The sequence below is a fragment of the Mesoplodon densirostris genome, chromosome 10 (assembly GCF_025265405.1).
Source record: "Mesoplodon densirostris isolate mMesDen1 chromosome 10, mMesDen1 primary haplotype, whole genome shotgun sequence".
NCBI classification, from domain to species: Eukaryota; Metazoa; Chordata; class Mammalia; order Artiodactyla; family Ziphiidae; genus Mesoplodon; species Mesoplodon densirostris.
This window is the reverse complement of record NC_082670.1, coordinates 3350147-3375911: the sequence shown is the minus strand read 5'-3', so window position 1 is coordinate 3375911 and position 25765 is coordinate 3350147. Positions and strand designations below refer to the sequence as shown.

The 25765-nt window shown below is 48.1% G+C and overlaps 1 protein-coding gene and 1 long non-coding RNA gene across 2 annotated transcripts; one reads left to right on the top strand and one right to left on the bottom strand.

Annotated features, from left to right (window-relative positions):
* The first annotated feature begins 4 nt into the window (after positions 1–4).
* On the top strand, positions 5–25442 carry LOC132497429 (uncharacterized). Its single transcript, XR_009533593.1, has 3 exons — positions 5–357; positions 18598–18702; positions 23428–25442. It is a non-coding gene; the product is annotated as an uncharacterized LOC132497429 (long non-coding RNA).
* On the bottom strand, positions 6784–9185 carry FAM50B (family with sequence similarity 50 member B). Its single transcript, XM_060110298.1, is given in 6 exon segments — positions 6784–6977; positions 6980–7076; positions 7120–7453; positions 7455–7488; positions 7491–7714; positions 9169–9185. Coding segments are annotated over 6 exon segments (900 nt in total).
* Positions 25443–25765: the final 323 nt, after the last annotated feature.

The following is a 25765-nucleotide window of genomic DNA, read 5'->3' as shown; positions in this document are numbered from 1 at the left end:
TGGCCTGGGCACTTCTTTTGTGGTTTGAGCCTGAAGTGAGGACAGTCTTGTGGGGTCTGTGCTCACCCCGGGTGACAGTGTCAGAACTGAATTGAGTTGCAGGACACCCAGTGGGTGTTGGAGAGCTGGCCGTGGTGTGAAGAACCCCACGCATTTGGGGTCAGAAAAAGGACCACACAGGGGCCCAGAGGAGGAACGCGGTTCCACTGTGATCTGCTCCGTGTCCCCCGCAGCAGGCGGGCAACAACCAGGCCCCTGTCCCTGATGGTGAGCGACTTTACTCTCCCGCCCCCTCAGGGGCAAAGTCCAGGCGTTTTCCTGCTTGACCTGCTGTGGAGTCTGTCTCCTCTGGCTCAGGTAAGGCACATGTTGTCTATTGTTTATGTAGCAATTGACGAAACACTGCCATAAAACTGGCTACTGCTTTCCGGTGGACTTCTCAACTCCTGAATAACGGGAGAGGTTAGCCAAATGAGGCAAAAGCTGTCCTGTCTGTCCTGACTTTCTCTACCACTGTCCCACAGAAAGCCACAGAGGTAACTTTACATTTTCTAATGACCACTATGAAAAAGCAAAAAGAAATGAGCGGAAACTAATTCTAATAATTTATTTTAGGTAATCCAATATGTCCAAAATATTATCATTTCAACATGTAACTAACACAAAAAGATTATTGCTGACATAGTTTACATTCCTTTGTGCTGCTCCCTTTTTGATTCTTGCGTATATTTCACACTCACAGCACACCTCAGTTCAGAATTGGCTGTATTTCAGGTACTCACCAGCTACGTGTGGTGAGTGGCTATCCAGTTAGTGCAGCTCTACGTTATCTAGCACACAGAGAGGTTAAGCCACTCCCCCAAGGCTACCCAGCTGATAAGAGGCAGAGTCACGGTTCACATATAGACAGCCTTGACCTTGACCTGGGCCTGGGCCCGTGGTCACTTGGCTGTGCTGGCCCTCTGTGCATGGCCACCGCGGGCGTGGCGTTTCTGATGCAAAGGCAAGGGCTCCTTGGATGGCGGAGTAGGGACCGTGGAGTGGTGACCTAAGATGCCCAGACTGCATGGAAGAGGAAACACGGCAGGGAGAGGCTGGTGTGGCAGAGACCACCCTGAGTGTGAAGGGAGGGGCTCTGCAGAAGTTCAGTGAAGGGCAACGTGAGAAGGTCATGGGTGGCCCGAAGCTGGAGATCTTGAAAGAAGAGCAATACCAGTGACGCTGCTCTCTGAACGTGCTGTGGAACGGCTGAAGGGAGAGGAAAGAAAAGTCGTCGGAGTTGGGAGGTCAAGGAAGGCAGTGAGGGGAGGGTGTGGGCTGGAGGTGGTCAGTAACTCAGGCAGGACGCAGACGGAGAGAGACCACGTGAGGCCAGTGCTAACGTCCTCCCCTGAAGCTTAACGCAGAGACAAAACATGCTTGAAAAGAGCTGAAGAGCACAGACCGAGGAATCCACCAGCAAAGGCAAATCAGGTAAGGAAATATGTGGCTGGGATACTGCGTAGAAGTCTATGAGGTGGGGTTATAGCAAAAGCAGTAAAGGATGGATGGATTTTATCTGCATAAAAATGAAAAACTCCTGTACCTAGAAAAAGTTATAAACACGTTAAACATAGATGAAACACAGGATAAAATATTGCCCTATGAAAGAACAAAGGTAATAAACAAGTTGTAAAGAATTCAAAACAAAATAGAAAGGAAAGCAAATCGTAAAAGGGCAGCTTGCAGAAAAACTACACGTGGCTAAGAAAAACAAGGAGAAAGACTTAGTCTCACTAGCAGCTAAAGAAATTCAAGTCAACGTTGAAATGCAATCTTCACCTATCACATTGCAAAGGTGAAAAAAAATACCAGGTGTGGGTATGGGTTTGGGGAAAGAAGCACTTATATAAACTACTGATGAGAATGTACATACACCGGGGCAGTTTTTTGGAGGGGATTTCAGTTCTATTTCTATGTAACAAAAGACCGCCAAACTGGGTGGCTTCATAGCTATTTTATTACCTCAGGGGGTTCTGTGGATCTACTGGGCTTAGCTGGGTGGTCCTGATGCTGGACCTAGAGTCACCTGGGGGCTCCTGCTGGGCTGGATCATCCCAGGTTGCTCACATACACGGCTGGCCTTGGAGCTGGCTGGAAGCTCGGTCTGGAATGCCAACAGAAGCACCTCCACGTGCCTCTGCGGGGAGACTGGCAGTTAGGTTTTAAGAGACAGTGTCTCGGAGGCAAGTGTTTACGAGAGGCAGGAACGGAAGCCACCAGGCCAGTTAAAACTCTGTCTATGGGCCCAGCATCACTTCTACCATATTGCATTAGTCAAAGCAGGCCCAGGGCCCACTCACGGTGGTGGAGGAATAAGCTTCACCTTTTGGTGGGGGAGGTACGTTACAGAAGGGCATGTAGGGTGAGATGCTGCCGCTATCTCTGGAAAATTCAGGGTCCTGCAGAAGGCAATTAGACAATATTTATTAAAAATCCCTAGTGTGTCCGTACATCCTTTGTCCCAACAAATTCTGCTTCTGGAAATTAGTTTTAAATGAATAGTCGTAGATATTTCTGAAGACTTGGCTATTTAAAAATTGTTCCCCATAACATCAAGTTAAAAGGTATTCTCATGTCTTCAAATAGGAAATTGAGTGAGTAAATATATGTGCAGATCTAAGCAGGGCAGCGTCCTGAGGTGGCGTTTGGGGGTTTGAAAGGAGGGGTAATGCTGTTGGGTGCTGTTTTCCCCTTCCCGGCTTGGAGCCTCTCAGATACTCCTGAGCAGGGATTTGGGGGCAGCCGGGAGGTCTGCAGATGGGGTCTGTCGCCTGCTGAGCACTAGAAGGAACTAGGGATTTTGAGGCTGCTCGAGAGGGGGTGAGCGTGAAAATGATCTCCCCAAATTCCGAATTACGATTTGTGGCAGTTGGCGCAGAGATTCTGCTTCACAGAAGCCAGAGCTAGTACGGCAGCTTAAAACAAAGGCGAGGCCATTTCTACGTCCCCGGAAGGAAGGACTTTTGACGACCTGCACGGGGACCTGAGGCACATGGTGGCCGAGCCCCTCTGTGCACCGGGAGTGGGCACGGTGACAGCCAGCCCGGTTCAGGCTGTGTGTCGGCCCGAACTTGGGGGGCGTGCCCCTCCTCTGCGGCCCCTGGTGGTCCAGTAGAACAGCGAGGGGTGAAGTCCAGGACCCCCGGCACGGGGAGACCTAGGGCCCTGAGCCACGTCCGCAGGAGCGGAGTGCCCTGCCTGCTTCTGCGCCCTGCTTTCCTGGGTCAGCCTCACGTCAGGCAGTCCGTCTCCGCGTAGGGCCTCCGGGCGCGGGGGACACACATCGCCCTGTATGCCGTGGCCCCAGAGGAGAGCTATTGCCGGTCACTCCCGCGACTGTGCCGGGGGCATCCGCTCCTCCTGGCCCGGGTCGTTCTCAGCCCTAAACCAACCACAGTGGCCAGAAGATGACAAAGCAGACCGCTGGGCCCGGGGGACGGTACAGCTCTATCTGAGCCACACAGGGTCAGAGCAGGGGTGACACTGTGGTCCCCCAAAAGGACACTGAGGGAATATACGTCTGGTGGGAAAACAGTACGTCCACTCCAGAAAGTTACCCAGGGTCACCAAGGTGGTTGGACCACAGCCAAGTCCAGGGCTTTGCAAAAGATGGCACCAGTGAGGTGTAGCGCTTCGAACCCCTGCTCTGCCCTCATGGCTCTGTAACTGTAGCCTCTCTCCTCCTCATCTGTAAAATGGGAATAACAGCACTGGTCTCATAGGATCCTCTTAAGGATTAAATTAGTTAAAGCAGCAGAAGTGCTTAGTCAGTTCCCAGCACTGACTAAATGTTGGCCTTCATTGTGGATGGTCCTTTACGAGGTCTGCAAAGCTCAAGAACGGGTAGCTGGCCGATAGTAACGGTCGGGTAAGAGGGGATGCTGGGAGGCAGCGCTTTGCTCAGAACACAGACCTCACCTCAGAGTGTCGACTGTGTCCCTGGGGTCTCGGCTGAGGGTCAGGAGCGGGGTGGGAGGGGGATGGGCTGTGTCTTGCGCTCTGTGGCCCCATCAGTACCGCCAGAGGACGTAGCAGCTCCCCGCAACCCCACCCCACCCCCGGCCGAATTCATCTGGACGGGAGCCTCTGAAACAGTGGCCCAGGCATCCTGTCTGTTTCAGGCTTGAATTCCACCCAGAAAGATTTGGGGTCAGCTGAGGTCTGGGCACATACACTTGGTGCTGTGTTTGGAATATCCCGGAGTAAATACCGTCTTCATCCAAGTCAGTTAAAGCAACAGTTCTGTGGTCCAGGCAGTCTGGGGAGACAGGAATCGTAAAGCCTTGACTCCTGGGCGTAAGGACTTTAACACGCAGACGTGAGGGAAAAGCTTCACACAACACAGAATGTAAGACAAGTGCAAAGTGCTGTGGACTTCCATCTGGGTGAAGATTTTGCAGGGAAGGGACTATGAAATCAGATGACTAGGCCAAGGAGGGCTTCTCCCTCTGAGAAGAGGCCTCTTTGATGGAGTACCGGACAGGTGGACAGAGCAGCCTGGACACACAAAGGAAGGGGCGGAGAGAGGTCAGGGGAAGCTGCTCGCAGCCTCTCCTCGCTGGAGGGTCTGGGATGGTCTTCCCAGGTTTGATGCGACCCCTCCTACACACGAGTTTCTGCTCAAGGTACTAAGTGGAATAGTCAAGAAAGCAAACTGCGAGACGACAGGGCAATGCCTTTGACGTCTTGACAGACAGCGATTTCCATCTGCTACACTTTCAGTCACGTAGGAGGGTAAAATGAAGAAGTTTTAGATATTCAAGCTCTAAAAACAAATACTTCTCAAAAACCCTTGATCATAAAGCCAAGGAGGATGTGCTCCATCAAAAAGAGGAAGCAAATCAGAAAGAAGAAGACCCGAGACACAGGAAATGTGGAGTGGAACCCACGAGGCAGGTAGAGGGGATTCGCAGGGCATCAGCCACGCGTGACGGCGAGATACCAACCCCGACCTGGGCAGGTCGATGGCTGCAGGACGTGTGTATTCAAGAGGCTGGAATTATTAGAACGCTTCTGAACATTTGCGATGTGTGTTCTGGTTTCTGGTTTAGGCATGTAAGGAGCTTGGAAGTCACCACTCCACGCTAACAACAAGTAAAAGGTCAAACAAACTGAAAAAATCAACAGCTCTTCTTAGAACGGCCAGAGAAGTAAGGTCATAGGGCAAACTGGAGAGACAGACAGCTGGATACAGAGCATCACAACCTACAGCAGAAACCGGATACCTGGTCTGTAATTAGTGAATGACTTCAGCTCACTGTGGGCAACTCTGAGATCCAAAAGCTCCAGGGGACTCAGTCATTGGCGGGGGCTTTGGGGGCGCACACTTTTGTGAGTTTTACCTCCAGGAGCTCAGTCAGGTTCCCACTGTAAATACCAAAGAAAAATCCCTTCCCGCTTCCAGCAGGGGGAAGGGAAAGGAGACCATCTCGAATCCACCAGAGCATTCTGCTCCTCTCAACAAGGTCTGCTTTCAGAAGACACTAGTTAACCAAAGCCCAACCTGCTGGGCTGTTATCAGAGCCAAGCTGACCCGAGGGAAGGGACACCCCAACTCCAGCCCCCTCTAGCCATCCTGTCCCACATAGGGGGGGAGGGAAAAAACCTGAGAAACACCTCTGCAGCTCTCAGTCCAGGGGCAGAGGTTCTAAAAGACTTTTACCTGGTGTATCGTGGCCAGCTATCGAGAAAAATATTATAGGGCAGAGCAAAAGGCAAAAAACACAATTTGAAGAGACAGAGAAAACATCGGAACCAGACATGGCAGGGATGTTAGAACAACCATTAGATAATTCATCAGGCTAGGAACTAAATATGCTAAGGGCTTACCGGATAAAGTAAACAGAACGTGAGAACAGATGGGCAACGTAAGCAGAGAGACAGAAATCCTAAGAAAGACCCAAAAAGAAATGCTAGAGATCAAAAACTCTGTACCCGACGTGAAGAATGCCTTTGATGGGCTTATTGGTAGACTGGCCCCGGTTGAGGAAAGATGAGAGCAAAGTGCAAGCCATATGGAGCTTGAGGCGAAAGGAAAAACAGTCATCCTGACCCCTCCACCACACACACACACACACACACACACACCAACTTTCTGTTCCCCTGACCCCTGGGGCTAAACGACCCAGCTGAGGAACACCCAAGGCAGGGCTGCTCCCCTGATACTGGGAAAAAAGTGATGGGCAGGTCCGCCTTTGCCCTCAGATGGTTCTGAAACGGGCCATATAAACTGCTTCAAATAAATTAACCAAGAACATAAGAATAAGAGCAGGTGTTTATTGAGGTCTAAGTGTTTTACAAATACAGACTCATTTCATCCTCGCTTTGATCTCCAGTGCTATGGTTACCCCTATTTATAGCAGAGGGAACTGACGCACGGAGTTTCCATCAGCTTGCCTCAAATCACACAGCAAGTAAGAAGCCGGGCTGGGACCCGAACCCCGACAGTCTGGGGGCTTGGGGACCAAGTCCACGCCCACGACTCCTGGCCACAACGCTGTGACCCGGGTCAGAGCAGCCTTGACCCTCACTGCCGTCCACCGCGCGCCCGGTGAGGCTTCCACCCGGCCCAGCAGAGCCGGGCAACCTTAGAAGCACTCCGAAACCCACCCAACGACCGAGAAGAACGCCAGCCGCAGGAGGACCACATCCGCACAGCGCCAAGCCTCGGTCGGTCTTTACTGAATTTCAGGGCAGAGGCCAAGGCCACCGGAGCGCGCCGGCGGGGGCGCGGACTTGGCGTCACCGGACCGTACAGCCGTCCCAGCGCTTCTCGGGGTCGTAGGGCTCCCGGCGGCGGGCGGGGAAGAGATGCTGGTTCTTCTCGCGCCAGCTGCGCGGCGCCGCTCTGTCCGCGTGCGACTCGTCCTTCTCCAGGGGGGCGTCGCTGCGCAGCCGCACGTCGTCGTGCACGTCGAAGGTGAAGAGCGGCCCCTCTTGCCGCGCGCCTGCGCCACCCTCAGGTCGTAGAAGGGGTGGTCGTGCGGCCGGATCCGGGCCTCCTCGGCTTACGGGAGCTGCTCCGCGCCGGCCGTGCGCAATCAGCGCCTCGCTGAGAAACTCCCGCACGGCGCCGGCCCTATGGATGCGCGCGGCGCGCCGGTGCCCGCAGCCGTGCCAGGAGCTGGACGTCGCCTCCACCTCCTCGCGCTCGCGGTCCGGCAGGAAGCTCGTGTCCACGCCGCGTCCTTGCCCTCGGGGTCGCCCCCCTCGGGGTCCTCGTCGCCGTCGTCGGGCGAGAAGGACAGGCCGGCAGATCCGGCGCCGCTGCTCCCGCTCGCGCCGCGCGTCCAGCTGCCGGCGCCGCCGCCGCTCCCGCCGTTCGCGCTGCGCCCGCTGCGTCTCGCGCTGGCGCACCAGGGCCTCCTGCCGCGCCTTCACGTCGTGCAGGGTCAGCAGCCCCGCGGTGCTGCTTCAGCTCGGCCTCCACCGCGTCGCAGTGGGCGCGAACTTCCGGCCCACCTTGGGCTTGCTGATGGTCTCCTCGGCGATGCGCTGCTTCAGGACCCCCACGTGCTCCTTCTGCTTCTTGCGCTGGTCGAGCGGGTGCAGGGCTCGGCCGGCCCGCGCATAGTGCCCTTGGACCGAGCCGTGCCGCCCGCCGGCTCCCCCGGGCCGCGCGCGCCGCGTGCTCTCAACCGCGGCCTGGGAGCTCGGAGCCACCGCGTGGACTCTACAGCGGGGAACGGAAGCACGGAGTTCCACAGGAGCCAGAGTGACAGCTCGGCGAACGGTCTAGATGAACGCATTCCAACAGAATGGAATGTTCTGTAGCTGCGCTGACCCACGTGCAGCCGTATGGGGCTTATTGAGCACGAGGCGCTGATTTTTCACTTTATTTCAATTAACCTAAATTTCAGTAACCACATGTGACTGTGGCTCCCATACTGGACGGTGCAAGCCTGGGAGCTGCACACGGACAGGGTTGGTCTGCCCAGCAAACTCTTAACCTGTCCAGGTACCCACTCAAGCACGGACATGCAAGAGTCAGAGCAGCCAGAGAGCCGACCTGCGCTGGACCTGAGCCTGGCTTCGTGCATGCTGACCGCAGGAAAACAGGGTGTGGGTGAAAAGCACCTCAGTCAGGTACATGGCTCCTCTCGGGCACACAAGCCAGAGGGGAGAAGGGTCAGACAGAAGCATCTTCCGGTACCTCCCTGGAGGGTGTTAATGTCAGCTGGGTTCCCGTCAGTATGTTACAGGCGGGGCAGGACCATACTAGTTGCTGTCCCTACTCCTCCCTTAAGAGTCATTCCTGCAGTATCTGCCTGTCCCCCTGGTGCCCAGCGCCCGAGTTCCCAGAAGCAGTGTGGGCACAGACCTTGCTGGGGGAGCCGTAGGGGACAGAGGGGATCTGAGCACAAAACTGACTTCTTGGCGTTTTAACCAAAGCAGAGAGAGGCCCCCATAATTCATTGATGTCAACCTGAGCCAACCGTCTTCCCTTGGGACCAGACCTGTCCAGCCTCGGGCCCCAGAGCTCCATCCCCCACTGAACCCCACCCCTATAAGCTCTGGATGTCGTTTCATCCAGCCATCCTTCCCCACTGTGACCCCTGGAATGCATCAGCTCATCAAGCAGATTCCTAAACCCGCGGCTGCCTCTGGGAAGCTTCCCATTGCCTTCTTGCCCCACCCTGGAGCCTGCTGTTCCCCGAGGACCACTTACTTTCTCCCTGCGGCCCCCGAAAGGAGAGACGTTCTCCTCATCATCTCAAAGTCTGAAAGTGGGAGGAGCATCCTTGCCGTTTCAAAAACATTTCTTCTGTTTCCCTTAAAAACTCCCAGCTCGGGCTTCCCTGGTGGCGCAGTGGTTGGGAGTCCGCCTGCCGACGCAGGGGACGCGGGTTTGTGCCCCGGTCCAGGAGGATCCCACGTGCCGCGGAGCGGCTGGGCTCATGAGCCATGGCCGCTGAGCCTGCGTGTCCGGAGCCTGTGCTCCGCAACGGGAGAGGCCACAGCGGTGAGAGGCCCGCGTACCGCAAAAAAAAAAAAAAAAAAAAAAAAAAAAAAAAAACTCCCAGCTCCCTTGAAGCTCATGCAACCCAGCGATACTCTCCCTGCTGCGGCTGACCTCTCTGGAGTGCCCTGTCCTCCTGAATCCTTGAGGATTGGCACCTGGCTCACCTGCTTTCTTCCTCCATCGCCCTCCCGCATCGTCCTGGATGCCGTCCGCATCACCTACCCACCACCCTGACCTCCTTCCTCTCTTCCACACCCAGTTCTTATCACTACCCGTCAGTGCCCATCTCCAAAATCTTAACCTCCAAAATCCCCTCCTTTCCTGTCACTTAACTCCAGTACCCAAACTCTCACTGCCCTCTGAGAGCTCGAGACCCCCCATCCAAAGACCCTGTCACCTCTCCAGTGTCACCTTACACTCGTACCCCTCCTCGCTCCTTGCCCACCAAAGAGTCACAGATTCCTGACTCTCTTATGCTCCTTTCCTTCCTGTAATTCTCACCTGAAAGAACTCTGATCCTGGTTAAACCTCGCCTGTCTTCTCGTCCCCTAAACCCAGGCAGCTGAATATTGCTGGAGAAAGTGACATGGCTGCTGCCGGCTCCTCCCACTTTAAATTCAGGACCTTAGCTCTCCAAAGGGGACTCAAAACTGCCTTGAAATTCTCTTACTGCCCTAGAGAGGCCGTTTGTTCCCCCAAACAGCTACTGCTTACTTCCTCCCGTCCCTCCTCACCCTCCAACACTCTCCTGCCTCTCCCCACCCCCAAGTTGCCTGGTAAAATTTACCACTGGAGGAAAACACACAGGTGGTCTGGATAATAGAATCCTCCCCCCTCCCAAATTTTATGACACAAAAACTGTACTCAGTCTGGTTAGATCTCTCCTATACAGCGGTTTCCCCCAAATATATGTTCTGCGAAAAAGGGTTGTGTCTTTGATGTGCTTGTTCCCACTGGGCCTCTCCAAGGGTGGGTAGAGTATTCCATGTTTCCCAGAAGTTTTGGATCATTAAATGTTTCTCGCCCTACAGAGTACCCGTTAGCATTTCCAAAACCAGCGCTTCCTGGAATCTTGTCTGGAGAAGATGGCTGTGAGATACATGCCAGCTTCTCAGCCTGGTCCTTCTAGAAGCAGCAGTGCCTGTGAGCACAGCCTCAACGAGAAACCCTTTATCACATGAGGGTAGCACATGGCACCTACATGCCCAGAAGACAGTAGGGTGGTGGTACTGCTCACCAAATGGCCAAACAAGAAACCTAGGTGATGTCCTGGACTGCAGTCCTTCACACGTAGTCAGTGACCGCACCCCCCACCCCAGATCGTTTATAGGTTTTCCTTTTCTCTCCGTTCCCACCCCTTGCCTTAACCCAGGAATTGTGCTTTTTCCCCACCGAAAGCCCACAGGTGCCCTGTCGGCATATTCTCAATCTTGTCCATCTTGCGTACACTGTCCAGGGATCCTCGTAAGAAGGGAACCTGGTAATGTCGTTCTGCTCCTGGAAAATCTCCTCCAGCTCTCCCTTTAAGATCTAATGGGAATCCTTCCTTTTCCTCCCAGGTCTCTAAGAACGCCTCCCCCCATCTCCCTACGCCCCACACCACCTGGCATCCAGCAGCCAACTAGAACTTTCCACTGTTCCTGAACAGAGCTGTTCCCTTTGGGGACACTCTTCCTACAAGTCCTGCTCCCGCCGGGGGTCCCTCAGGACCTCCCACGGAAAACCTGCAGCTCCCAGCACAGCCCCTCCCAGATGCACAAAGCTACCAACTCCCTCCTGTCTCCAGGCTCCCCAAATCATAACCTTTCTTAGACATCATACAAATCGGACTGCTTGGCGGCCTCCTTTCTCAATTAGATAAGCCAACCCATCGCACTTTAATCCACTCAACTCCAGGACGGCCACAGCCACTGACTGCACTTCCTCCCAACTTATCACAGCCTGAGTGTCCGTGTCGTCTCCAAACCTCAGCATCCCGGCTTCCGATTAGCCGGCATCCGCCCTTTCAACTCAATCACAGTCTCCGTACACCAGAGCCAGCCGGTCCCCCAGAATGAACAAGGTGACTCTCAAACTCCTCGAAAAGGTTGGCAGGAGGAAGCAGACCTATCTTAAGAGTCTGAAATCCTGACTTTAAGAATATTCCCCACACGTTCCCAGATGCTAATCGCTTGTGACCTCAATCCTCAATGAAAAGCAAAACGCTACTGCCTTAAACTCTTTTCAACTTTATCTACAGATAACAGTAACAGAAGAGGGGCCGGAGCCGCAGTCTGCTTCAGTGAATCTGAAATGCCGATTAAATAAGCAAACTTTAATTTAGAGAAAATGTAATCTACTCCAGGCTTAGTTACAAGGTGAAATAAACATGCAAAGGAACAGCAGCAAATTTTTAAAATTCCACAAAACTAAAAGCTACTGCCTTAACTATTTTAACAGAAAAAAAACCCCTCAGTTTCCATTGCAAACAACAACAACGAATCCAAACAGGACACCTTTTGTCATGCTTGCTTTTCAGCTTACCTCCCACCAGTCTGAATTCTGATCTTAGGCGATAATCCTACAAGTGGCCCGTATCCTCCCCTCCCCAGAGTCAGCCCTGCATGAACACTGATGGTGGACCAGCGTCTGCAGGGGCCTGGGTTGGGTCCAGGCTGTGTCTCCTGATGGCCTCATCACTCAGGGAGCCGGCCAGCAGCCATCACCGTATTGCAAACTAGTTCAAGCAAAGCCGCAGGACCTGTCAACCAGACGCCAAAAGGAGCTTCAACCATGTATATGTGCTAGCATACGGTATTTGTTTTTCTTTCTGACTTACTTCACTATGTATGGCAGTCTCTAGGTCCATCCACCTCACTACAAATAACTCAATTTTGTTTCTTTTTATGGGTAAGTAATATTCCAGTGTATATGTGTGCCACATCTTCTTTATCCATTCCTCTGTCGATGGACACTTAAGTTGCTTCCATGTCCTGGCTATTGTAAATAGAGCTTCAATGAACATTGTGGTACATGACTCTTTTTGAATTATGGTTTTCTCAGGGTATATGCCCAGTAGTGGGATTGCTGGGTCATATGGTAGTTCTATTTTTAGTTTTTTAAAGAACCTCCATACTGTTCTCCATAGTGGCTGTATCAACTTACATTCCCACCAACAGTGCAAGAGGGTTCCCTTTTCTCCACACCCTCTCCAGTGTTTATTATTTGTAGACTTTTTGATGATGGCCATTGGAAGATGTACTTTTTAACTCCCTTCACCCACGTTGCCCCTACCTTCCCCATTTATGGTAACCACCATTCTGTTCTCTGTATCCATGAGCTTGGTGTTCTTTGTTTTTGTTTTTTTACATTCCACACGTAAGTGAGATCACACAGTATTTGTCTTTCTCTGTCTGACTTACTTCACTTAACATAATGCTCTCTAAGTCTGTGTTGTCACGAATAGCAGGATTTCCTTCTTTTTTATGGCTAAATGCTATTCTATTGTATATGTATACCACATTTTCTTTATCCATTTGTCCATCTTGTATCAGTGTCTTGGTTATTGTAAACAATGCTGCAATGAACATAAGGGCACAGACATCTTTTCAAGATAGTGATTTCCTTTCCTTCAGATAAGTACCCAGAAGAGGAACTGCTGGATCATATGGTAGTTCTATTTTTAATTTTTTGAGGAACCTCCATACTGTTTCCCATAGTGGCTGCACCAATTTACATTCCCACCAGCAGTGCACAGGGGTTCCCATTTCTCCACATCTTTGCCAATACTTGTTACTTCTTGTCTTTTTTGTAATAGCTATTCTGACAGGTGTGAGATATCTCATTGTGGTTTTGATTTGCATTGCCCTGATGATCAATGATTAGTGATTCTGAGCACCTTTTCATGTACCTGTTGGTCATCTGTATGTCTTCTTTGGAAAAATGTCTATTCCGGTCTCCTGCCCTTTTTTTTTTTTTTTTTTTTTTTGCTGTACGTGGGCCTCTCACTGTCGTGGCCTCTCCCGTTGCGGAGCACAGGCTCCGGCTGCGCAGGCTCAGCGGCCATGGCTCACGGGCCCAGCTGCTCCGCGGCACGTGGGATCCCCCCAGACCGGGGCACGAACCCATGTACCCTGCATTGGCAGGCGGACTCTCAACCACTGCGCCACCAGGGAAGCCCTCCTGCCCATTTTTTAATCAGTTTGTTTGTTTGTTTTGCTATTGAGTTGCTTGAGTTCTTTATATATTATGGATATCAACCCCTTATCAGATATATGATTTGCAAATTTTTTCTCCCATTCTGTAGACTGTCTTTTCATCTTGTTGATGGTTTCCTTTGCTGTGCAGAAGCTTTTTAGTATGATGTAGTCCCACTTGTTTATTTTTGCTTTTGTTGCCTTACCTTTTAGTGTCAAATTCAAAAAATCATCGCCACAACTAATGTCAAGGAGCTTACAGCCTATGCTTTCTTCTAGGAGTTTTATAGTTTCAGGTCTTAAGTTCAAATCTTTGATCCATTTGAGTTAATTTTTGTGTATGTTGTAAGATAGCGGTCCAATTTCATTCTTTTGCACAAGGCCGTCCAGTTTTCCCAACACCATTTATTGAAGAGACTATCCTTTTTCCATTGTAAATTCTTGGCTGTTTTGTTGTAAATTAATTGACTATGTATGCACGGGTTTACTTCTAGGTTCAGTATTCTTTTCCATTGGTTTGTGTATCTATTTTTATGCCAATACCATATACTTTTGATTACTTCTGTAAAAAATGCCACTGAAATTTTGATAGAGATTGGATTGAATATGTGGATTGCTTTGAGTAGTATGGACGTTTAAACAATATTAATTCTTTCAATCCATGAGCATAGAATATCCTTCCATTTATTTGTGCCTTCTTCAATTTCTTTTACCAAAAAGTGTCTTACAGTTTTCAGTGTACACGTTCTTCACTCCTTTGGTTAAATTTATTTTTTTTGTATTTTATTCTTGGTGATGCAATTGTAAATGGAATTATTTTCTTAATCTCTCTTTCTGCTAGTTCATTACTGTGTATAGAAAGGCAACAAATTTTTGTATGTTGATTTTGTATCCTGCATCTTTATTGAATTTGATATGTTGTGTTTTCATTTTCATTCAATTCAAAATATTTCCTAATTTCCCTTGAGATTTCTTTTTTGACCTATGGGTTATTTATTTAGATGTGTGTTTTTAAATTTATAGGTATTTGGAAATATTCCAGTCATGTTTTTGTTATTGATCTCTAGTTTAATTCCATTGTGATCAGAGAACATACTTTGTATGATTTTTATTCTCTTAAATCTGTAAGGATTATCCCATAACCCAGGATATGGTCTCTGTCAGTGAATTTCCCATGTGCACTTGAAAAGACTGTGTGTTCTGCTATTATTGATTGGGGTGCTCTAAAAACGTCAGATCAGTTGGTTCAGTTCTATACCTTGCTAATTTTCTATATACTTGTTTTATCAATTACTGAGAAGGAAGTATTGAAGCCTCCATTTATAATTATAGATTTTTCTATTTTTCCATTCTTTATTATTCATTTTTCCTTCATGTATTTTGAAGCTCTGTTGTTAGGTACATATGCATTTAGGATTGTTATGTCCTGTTGGTAGGTTGACCCATTATCATAATGTCTCTCTTCATCCCTAGTAATTTTCCTTACTCTTTGAGTTACCCCAGTTTTCTTTTGATTATTGTTTGCGTGGCATATCTTTTCCATCTCTTTGCTTTTAACCTACCTCTGTAAATATATTTAAAGTAGGTTTCTTGTAGACAGCATATAATTGGGGCTTTTTTTATAAACACTGTGACAAGCCCTGTCTTTTTTATTGGTTCAGGACCATTTACATTTATTATTGATATGTTAGGATTTACATCTGCCCTTTTATTATTTATTGTCTATTTTTCCCTATTATCATTCCTCTGTTTCCCCTTTACTGCATTCTTTTGAATGACTTGATTAGTTTTTAGTATTCAATTTTAATTTATTGAGGTTTTTACTGTATCTTTTTGTGGATTTTTAGTGGTGGTTCTGGGGATTACAGCATGTATTCTTAATTTTTCAGTTTACTTAGATTAGTAGTTTACTCCTTTCAGAGTAATGTACAAACCTTACCACCATCTGAGTCCCTTATCCCCCCATATATATTGTAGTTATTGTATGTGTTACATCTACGTTGAAACCCCATCGGACGATGTTAGGATTTTTGCTCTCAACCATCACTCGCAGTTTAAAGAACTCAAGAAAAGGAGCCAATTGCCTATATTTTCCCAGGTATTTGCCATTTCCTATTCTCTTCATTCCTGAAGTTGCGTGTTTCTCTCCAGTATCATTTCCCTTCCATCTAAAGAACTTCTTGCATCATTCTTGGCTTTAAGTGACAAATTTTGTCTCCTAGATTAAAAAAAAAAATCAGACTGCACCTTCCCTTTATAATGCGAATATATGGTGAAGACAGGACTTTGGCCTTCAGCGAAGGTGATTTCAGGGGCCGACTGCTGAAAATAAAGACGAGGGCACCACACGAGATATCTCCTGTGTCTCTGGCCTCGTGCACGTGCTCCTCGGCACGTGGTCAGACACTGGCCGTCAGTGGTGTCCATCATCAGGGTTCCGGGGCGGCTCCCTCTGCGGCCCCTCAATACGTGCACAGGTGGCCATTCTGAAACAAGGGAAGCCCATTCTCAGACACACCATTCATAAGATGTGGTGGTTTGCGAGTCTACTAACACAGCATCCCCACCCTTTTTGGCACCAGGGACTGGTTTCGTGGAAGACAATTTTTCCGCGGACGGGGTGCGGCGGCGCTGGGATGGTTCAGGCGGAAATGCGACCGACGGGGGGCGACAGGGGGTGACGGGGAGCGACGGGGAGTGACGGGGGGCGATGGGGAGCGGCAGATGAAGCTCCGCTCGCTCGCCTGCCCTCCGCTCGCCTCCTGCTGTGCGGCCCGGTTCCCAACGGGGTGCGGACCGCCAGGGGTTGGGGAGCCCTGCACTAACATATAGCTACCCTTTCCTTGTAGCTAAAATTAACTGGGCTCTTTGCTGAGCCAATGGAATTATCCGTAATGGTCCCAGGGGTAGGACTGGGTCTTGGGTCTTGGTGATGGAGCTTGTCCTACCTGGCAGGGCTCACCGCGAGTGCTTTAAAGGATGCTAAGATTCCAGTGGTAGGTGAAAAGTACGAGGTGAAAGCTTCTTCACTTCCTGGCTCTCTGAGAGTCCCGTCAGACCACCATCCACGGGGGCTGCGTCCCAGAGCTGATTGCCAGTGTGTTTTGCACTGATGTATGAGCTCTTTGTACCAGGGTAGCCATGGCCAAAGGCCAAGAATCTACTGGGCCGATTGTGTGAGGATGTACAGCTTAACATTCTTGCTAGGCTGCCTGGCCTCTTGCTACTGCTCTGTGTCTTCATTGTCCTGTTCCAGGGCCTGGCGTATTGTATATGCTCAGTAAATGTTTGACAAATGAATGAATGAATGAATGAACAAACGTCACATTGTTTGATTATATGACTTTGAGGCACTACTGATATTAGCAACACTGGGCTTTAAACTCAAAGTGGTCAGGGCCACATCTTCATTTTCAATTCTCTCGCTAGAGTGAAAGTGTGAAAGTTCACTCTTTAAAAACGCCTGAAACTCTGGAATTGTGGCAGCCTGAGATGTAGATGGCAGAGTGGAAATCGTGAGGAGGGCTGGGTTCTCATGTCAGCTCTATAATTTGTCATGGCCTCGAGGAAAGTCGAATAATTCTCCACGCTTCAGTTTTCTCATCTGAAAAAGTACAAACTGGATTATCAGGTCCTTTTGAGTTGTACAGGTCTAGGGTTCAATCAAGAGAACTTGCTCATAGCTCATCTAAGTTGATCACAAGCCACGGCTCAGGGAGCCTGGAGCTTCTTTGCTTGGGTAATTCCTACTGGCTGCTGGTTATCTAGAAATCCAAATTTCTCTGGGTGGGGTGGGGAGATGCCAGCTCAGCCAAAGGCATTAGCTCGTAGACCATATCAGACTTTGGTTGACCACGGCTAGGCTGACGTGTTATCAAATTAGTCCAAAGGTAAATCCAAAGGGCTGGGAAAGGAGTAGATTAAGTCCAAGAAACTACTGATTTGGTGGCAGAGGAGTTGGGGCAGCCTCTGGCCTTCACGGCCAGAACCTGGCAAATGGGTGCTTCTCAGACTTTTCAAGGACCCAGTTGTGAATGTCTTCACTAGTAGCTTAGTCTAGGGAAATGAACATAAGGAACCAGACCCCTTTCGTTCGCTTGGAGCTGATTGTGAGATTTTTCCATTCCTAGTTTCCTGATTGGGGAAGTTCTTCACTTTCCTAAGAAGCCCTTCCCTGTGCCCTTGCCAGCCCTGCAAACTCACTCCATGCACTACTTTGAGAGGGTGGAGTGTGTAGGTCTCACTCGGCCCCTTCTCCTTCCTTCCATCCTTCCCAGACGTGACAGTACTGTCACCTGCCACATGCTTCATCCGTGCTCAGAAGCCGGGGACAAGAGGGATGAATTGCACTGTCAAGGTGGCCCCAGACTACCCGACCCAGATTGCTCTCTGATTTCTGTTCATTTAATTTTTTGAAATAAAAATGTTTTTATACTACATGAATTTTGTAAAAACTTTATATAAAATGGTCTTTATGTAACCCAAGCCTGAGAGAGAACCATTATTCGTAGTTGGCATTTACTTCCAGACTTCAAATGTGTATGTAAATATGTATTTTAATATAAATGAGATCATTGGGTACATTGATAACTTCAAATGATACGTCATACTTCTTTCCATTCTAACACTTAAAGGCCTATCAGATACTTCTCAGTGGCCCCAGTGTATTTCAATACAGGAAAGTATTACAGTGTACCAATTTTCTATTGCTTGACATTTAAATTGTTTTAACTCTACAATGATCATTCTTAAAACTACATATCTGTGAGAGAACTCTTATAGTGTCTGGCATTTAATATCTATTGTTATTATAATTATTAGTAATCCTTTTTAACCTGATAGCCTTGACTTTCTTTGATTTTAAGTTGAGCATCTTGTGTTCTTTAAATTTCATGACAAAATTTTTAACCTACTTTTCTATTGAGGAAATTTCTTCTTTTCTTATTGATTTATAAGAACTCTTTATATATTGAGAATACCAACCCTTTATCTGCCATATAAGTTCCAAACATTTCCACCAGTTTGTTCTTTGCATTTTAACTTTGTTTAGGGTTTTGTTTTTGTTTTTTTCTTGCCACAGAGCATTGTTGTGTATTTTCATTTTTATGTAGCCAAAAGACAGTCTTTTTTTATTGACTTGTGAGTTTATATATTTTAAAACTCACTCCATTTTGTAGCATTTTTTTATGATCTGGGATCTTATTTCTGAACATACTTTAAGGCAGTGATTTAGATTTTTTTCCAAAAGGTACTAAATTAAAATGAAAACTTAGGAATATTTCTCAACCTGCTCCATGGACCATAGGTATTTTTTCTTACTAGTAGTAAGAAAAACAATAAAAATGAATTTTTAGTAGGGATTTGCAATGTAAAAAGCTTGTTTACATACTATATCAGCTAGGAATCTTTCTGTTCCAGGTTAGAGAAGCCTGACTCAAACTGGCTTAAATAAGAAGTTCAATGACACACTTATCTGGAAAGACCAGGCATCATGTGGGCTTTGGATGTAGCTGCGTTCAGAAGGTCAGTAAGCTCAGCCTCCTTTCTGCTTCATTCTTAGGCTGACACTTGTCAGGGTCAGAAGACGTCCAGCAATTCCCAGGAATTACCTGCTGTCTCATCCATATCCAGGGCAAAGAGAGATTGTTCTTTTGATCGCTCTCAGAAGAGTGAGGGCGTTTCTTTCTCAAATCCCATAATAAACTTCTTCTTGCTTTGTCCAGCCATGGTGTCCAGGAAAATGATAAATGGTCTCTTTCGATTTAGTCAATCAGAGCCTTCTCTAGAGCAGGGGGTGGGGTGGTGAGGGGCAGTGGTGGGATGTGTTGGGGAAAGCTGACTATCCATCCAAGCAAAAATTGGGGTCACGTCACTGAGAGGCTGGGAGGCTGGAAGCTGAGCACCCAAATTAGCAAACCCCTACCATGCATACACCATCCTGTTTGTTACTTATAAGAACCCTGTGCAGGCAGGTAGTTACTAACTTCCCTATTTTATGGATGAGAATACCAAAGGCCAGAAGAGTGACATGATTTGCCTTGATCGCTCACATAGATGGTGGCAAAGCTCAAATCATATGACTCTAAACTCTCCACTCTGCCCAGTACTCAAATGACCTCCCTTCAAGCTTAACATCACCATTTAGTACGTGGGACTGCATCAGTTCTACAAATGAGTTTAAAGAATTAAAAGGTCAAAAGGAGATATTAGCCATTGGCCGAGTTGATGCTCCTAATAGGGGCAGAGCATTATATGAGGTTCCACCATGGTGGCTTCAGAAGAACTGGACATGAGGATCCTGGTCTACCTCAGCCAGGTTCCCCCAAAGAGGAGCATATGGTACAAAGGCTTATGTGTGGGTGGTTTGTTTGGCAATGTGGCCACAGGGGACAGGAGGGAGAGTCTGGGTGAGACGGGAGGCTGAGGAGGACAGCCAGGACAGTCAAGGCAGCCACCTCTGTAGGGGACTGCCTGACCCCACAGGAACTTTTGGAAGCTCTAGAAGTGGGTCATCACGGGGTGGGGAGAAAAGGGGAAGCATTTATCCTACAGCTCACGTCCCCAGTCATCCCTGGTGGTTCTCAAGGTGTCAAAAGCCCTGCATTTCTGAGCTGTGCATAAGTGAGTGCCCAGTGGGTTGGTTGGACATCCCAGCCGGTCACTGCAGTGGCCAGAAGGAGATGGGACAAGAGGATTTTAAGTGGGGCACCAGGGGTCTTCAACCTGTGATCCATTATAAGCCAATAAAACAAAGCTGGAGTTAACGAAATGATGCACAAACAAGCCTGAATTCCTGTTTCCCTAGCTAACATCTGATAAGTTCATGCCTGGAGTATTACAACCACCTCCTGAAAAGGTCTCCCTGGTTTTTCTCGGTTCGACTACTGCAGTAATCTTCCTAAAACACACTAAAAATTTCCATTTTGTCACTACTTTACTGAAAGGGTTCATTCCTCTGCACTGCTTGCAGGATTATGTACAAATGTTTTTGCTTGGCATTCAGTATCCTTCACCATCGGTTTTACCATCATTAAACAGCTGTACTCCCCCCATCACTGCCCCAGCTGGGCTCAAGCCAGTCTAATTTCCTTACCGTTTGGTAAGCAGGCCAAGATTATTCCTTCTCTGTGCCTTTGTTAATATTGTTCCCTCTAACTGACAGGGATGACATGCAAAACATTTACCAACTGCCAAGGCAGGCACTGGCCAATTGGCATGAGGTCTGAGCCAGTCAGAACTGATGGCAGGTGTAATGGACAAACGGGTTGACCAGTTGGCTCAGCTGCCATTCTGCTGTGTCTGTTGGACCCCATCTCTCCCTGTCCTCCATGAAGATTTCCTGGATTGCTGTTACTTATGTTGTTCTTCCCTTCTTCCTGGCTTGTGTCCTGTGTATTCTTAAAGCTGTTCATGTGATGATGTAACAGCCTAAAACACCTGCAGTTGTGGGCAGCACTTTACTGCCTTTTCATATGGGAACAATTTCATGATATTTTCTGTAGAGAGAATAGAAAGATATAATTCAGTCTTTCCTATAACATGGCTGATCAAAAATAGTTATTGATATTTTAGAAAAGTTTCAGCTTCAAAGATTTATGACTGATGACACACACTCTTAGAATTTTTGTCATATATGAGGAAACCTTTACTAAGGTTCCTTCATGTCTGAGCTGTAAAATTTCAGGAGATTTAAATTTCTGTGGGATGCTCTTTGAATTGCCTTTGGATAAATTCCTGAAAGCCATTCCAGCACCAGGATAGCCAACAATATTTTATCTGTGTGATGGCTTCAAGACGTGGCCCACAAATTCTTTGACACTTCTCTCATTGAGAGATGGGATCTATGTCTCCTCCCCCTTGAATCTAGGTAGACTTGTGATTTGGTTGTAATCAACAGATAGCTAGACCAGGAAAAGCAACACAGATGCTACTTTGTTCTCTGGGATTCCCGCCTTTGGAGCCCTGATCCATTATGTAAGAAGCTGAGCTCCTCCGAGGCTGCCATCCTTGGGAAGGAAGCCTGGGCCACATTTAGGAGCTGAGGTCCCAGGTGACAGCCAGCACCAACCAGCAGACGTGATTCTGGCCCCAGCGATAGAGTCACCCCTTCCACGGGGTCTTCCAGCTGAGGTCCTGGACATTGTGGGGCAGAGACATGCTGTGCCCTGTCCGAATTTCTGTCCCAGAAAATCCATGAGCGCAATAAGATGGTTGTTTATAGCACTAGGTAACACAGTGCTAGTGACCAAAATAACCGTTATTGATTTTATGTTATAACACTGACTATACGTTACTAATAATAGATTCTAATTCGATCCGATCCTTAAAGAGAAGGAAGCTTGTAACACTTCTCAAAGTGGATAAACCAAAAACAAAAGGCCACATTGCAGCCCCATCCATGAACTACTTCAAATCTGTCGTGAAACCTAAGTTTATCATGCTCTTTCTTTAAAAAAATTTAATTAAAAAAATTACCTGCCCATCTTATGTAGCCCTTAAAAAAAAAACACAACAGTTTGGCAGTTCCTCAAAAGATTAACATAGAATTACCATATAATCTAGCAATCTCACTTCTGCATATGCACCCAAAAGACATGAAAATAGTCTTGAAGAGATATCTGTGCACCCATGTTCACAGCAGCATCATTCACAACAGCCAAGAGGCGGAAGCAGCCCAAGTGTCCATCAAAGAATAAATGGGTAAGTAAAATGTGGTCCGTGCGTAAAATGGAATACGATTCAGCCTTAAAAAGGAAGGAATTCTGACACAGGCTGTAATATGGATGAACCTTGAAGACATTACACTCAGTGAAAAAAGCCAGTGACTGAAAGCCATATACCGTGTGATTCTAAAGAGGTTCCTCGACTCGTCAAGTTTGGAGACAGAAAGTAGGATGATGGTCTCAAGGGGCTGAAGGGGGGCATAGGGAGTTAGTGTTTAGTGGGGACAGAGCTTCTGTTTGGGAAGATGAAGAAGTTCTGTGCATGGACGGGGGTCACACAACAGTGTGAATGTACTTAATGTCACCGACTGTAAATTTAAATACCGTTAAAATGGTAAACACAAAAGATACACTTGTGATCATCAGCTTCTCTTCTGAAGTCAAAATTAGGTTCAGCTTGCTTCCCCTGAGAGGGTGCAGAACAGTTGTCAGACAGGCAGCCAGAACAGAGGCTGAAGCGGGTCTCACGAGCCGAATGGGCCAGTGGAGGGGACTCGCGGTCCTGGGTTAAAGGAGGCCACCGTCCGAACCCCACAGCTTCCCGGCCGGCAACCACCTCCTCCTCCTCGTTAGACAAGTGCTGGGGGAATCAGAGCTCAGCAGTCACAGCTTTTTTTCAAAATAATTGTTATCCAAAGAAGATGCAGGAAAGCCAATTAAATGTGGACACAAGCCCAGTGAAGGTCTCCAGAAAAAGGTTATCACCCGGTCAAAGTAGCCTTGCAGCCCAAGAGGACCCACGTTTGGAATCAAACCAGGGATAAAGGACCTCGCCTGCTCCCCACGTGCAGCACCGGTGGCTGCAGAGGTGCCTGGGGAACCAGCCAGTCAGGACACAGGCCTGAGCCCGGGATGCACAGACTCCCAAGTGTCAGATGATATTGCTGTTCCCCCTGTGCGTGTACTAGGTTGTATGTTTTCACCCCACGGTAACGTGGCTCAGTAAATACGAACGTTACATCTCATTACACCAAATATATGACACTAAAATATACCTGGAATTTCTGAAATGTGGACATGAGTTTTACAAACTGGGATTCTCAGCTGTACTATCATACTCATATCACACAGCACCCATGTACCCATAGGCACTCAGAATCCTCCCCATCTCCCCAGGCTTGGACACTCGCCAGCCATGCGACCTTAGCCAAGGTGGCTCCCAGCCCTCAGCTTCCTCATCTGTAAAATGGTGACAACAGTTAGTATTTACCTCAGAGGGTTGGGCAGTAAGAGCCTGATCAGTCCAGCAGTGGGTGTTTGTGAGGTAAGGTAAGCTCACCTTCCAGGTAGCAGAGCATCTGGGTAACTCCTGCCTCTGACCTGAGACCCTCCTCGTACGTATGGGTCATTGATGTTTTAGTTTCAAACTCACCAGCTGAAATTTTTTTCTTTTTTTTAAAATTTATTTTATTGAAGTGTAGTTGATTTACAATGTTGTGTTAATGTCTGCTGTACAGCAAAGTGACTCAGTTATGCATATATATACGTTCTTTTTAATGTTCTTTTCCATTATGGTTTATCCCAGGACATTGAATATAGTTCCCTGTGCTGTACAGTAGACCTTGTTTCACTCTTCTATCAACACTGTTACCCGAGGGCAGAGATGTGAGATGCAGAAGGAGAGACACCGGGGAAACGTCGAGGGGGACGGGGAGACGTGATCTCTCAGCACAATCACAGCCTGCATCTGAGTGCCTCAAAGTCTGGAACGCTCGACTGGGTTCACTGTTCTGACCCCCGTCGTGTGCCCGCCGCTCGAGGGCCAAGACTGGATGCGCCCAAGGACCCTGCCCGCCTCGGCCCTGGGAGCTTCCAGCTTTTCGGATGACATCACCACTGTCTGAACCCGGGAGCAAGCGTTTGGCCAGAATGCTCCGAATTAAGCCAGACACTGTGCTTTTTTTTTTTTTTTTTTTTCAGGAGGGAGAACATGTGTTCGAACTTTGTAAGAAAGAAACTGCTCAGGCTTCGTGTTTTGATGACACTTGGCTCCCACCTCCTGTAAGTCCAAATGTCTGTGGAACAGGGAAATGAGCCCTGAGCTGAATGATAAAGCTGATATGATTCATGAGTTTGCCAGGAGGAAAGGAACAGGAAACGGAGGGGCTGGTGCCAGGGCGGTGACATCATCACTTTGGCATCCAGTCCCGTCCCGTCCTGGAAAAATGCAGCCTGCGCCGCCCCGCCCTGATGATTTTGAGACATAGGAGACAGAAGCTATTTGGTTGCTTGGCCAACTCCTGAGACAAGGAACTGGATTTTGGAAGTCTTATCCCCCAGAGCGCCTGAAGGGTGAAATGTCAGTATGTGGACGGCCGCCAAGAACTCCAGGAGAAACCAAAGAAGAAACAAAACCCTTCACTTAAAACAGCAGTGGAATACACACATATATACACATATATCTGCACATACACATATACATATATATCTAATCCTATGTGTATATACATATGTACCAACACACACACGCACACAGACACGTATATATTTAATCCTATGTCCTCTAAGAGACTTCTTAGTGAGGAGGGAAGGCCAGTGCGGGGGAGTTGGTGATGGGAGGAGGAGATGGGATTTTCAGCTCCTTTCACAGAGGAGGACCAAGGGTACAGGGTCCGTGCTGTGCCCACACGGTGACTATACCTAAGGCTCCTCCACCTGGTCCACAAAGGGACAGTATTTCACCTTCACAGAACAAGCTTACTGACCCCCTGGTCCAAAGCAAGAGAACTGCCAGGAAAGGGAGGGCCCCTCTGGCCTCCCAGAACCAGATGTACGAGCCCTCCCCACCACAGACTGCTGACCTCACCGCCTCAGGGCCGTTTGGCTAAGTGATGCACTGGCTGCGCAGCCTCTGTTCCGGAGTTTCCCGCGGACTTTGCTGGTCCTGTGGCCGGGCTGGACCTCACTTCAGCCCTGAAGCCTCTCCCACCCCCGTGATGCGGTTCCCTTCTCTCTCTGTGCTCTGTGAGGACAGGTGAGGCTCACTCATTTTGCATTCTCAGTACCTACGATATAATAGGTGTTCAATACACTGATTTTAATTAATAAGTGTGCAAACAATGGATTAAAATTTTAAATTAAGAAATGAGTTGAGGCCCTTATCGCACGCACACAGCCTCCATCCAGCAGGAAGGGACCCAGACATGACAGTTTCTGGGCAGCTACAGATGTAGCCCCACTTCAAGCCAGTATTCTTTTACCATGTAGTCCACATTTATTTAGTGAGAAGAAATACATTTTCTTTTGGTGAAAATTGTATATATCTTCCACCTAGGGGTTTATTAGAGACATTGGATAGAACGTAGCATCGAAACTGACAGTATTTGGAGTTGTCTTTCATTTCACTCATTCCATCACTTGTGACTGGGTTACAATGAGTCACTCATATACACAAAGAATTGAAATAACACAGAGCCTTATTCAGAATGGATTTTAAGTTTATTTTTCTTGGCTTTCATTATCCCAAAAACATTTTCCATTTTTCTGGAGTCTTTATTATCTCTTGGGTCTTCTTTTGCAATTTTCTGAATACAACTTCTTGTCTACACACTAAACAGTCTGAAACGTGTGCAATAAAACTAACCACTCAGTCCCGGGAAGCACCCTCTTCAGTATGTTATCTGGTGTCAGAACCTCGCTTGGTGTGGGAACAGCCTCAGCTGATGGAGACCAGTGGCTGCACCTTCAGTATTCACTCAGCTGGGAAGATGAACGAATCCAAGGGGCTTCGTCTCACTCTTCACTTGGGGGAATGGACCATGTGGGTGGGGAGAGGACCAATTTATATCAAGCCATTTATCTAAAGAGTCATCCATGGGAACCTGCACTAACCAAGGCCCCATTTGTGACTGGCTCCAGTAAGG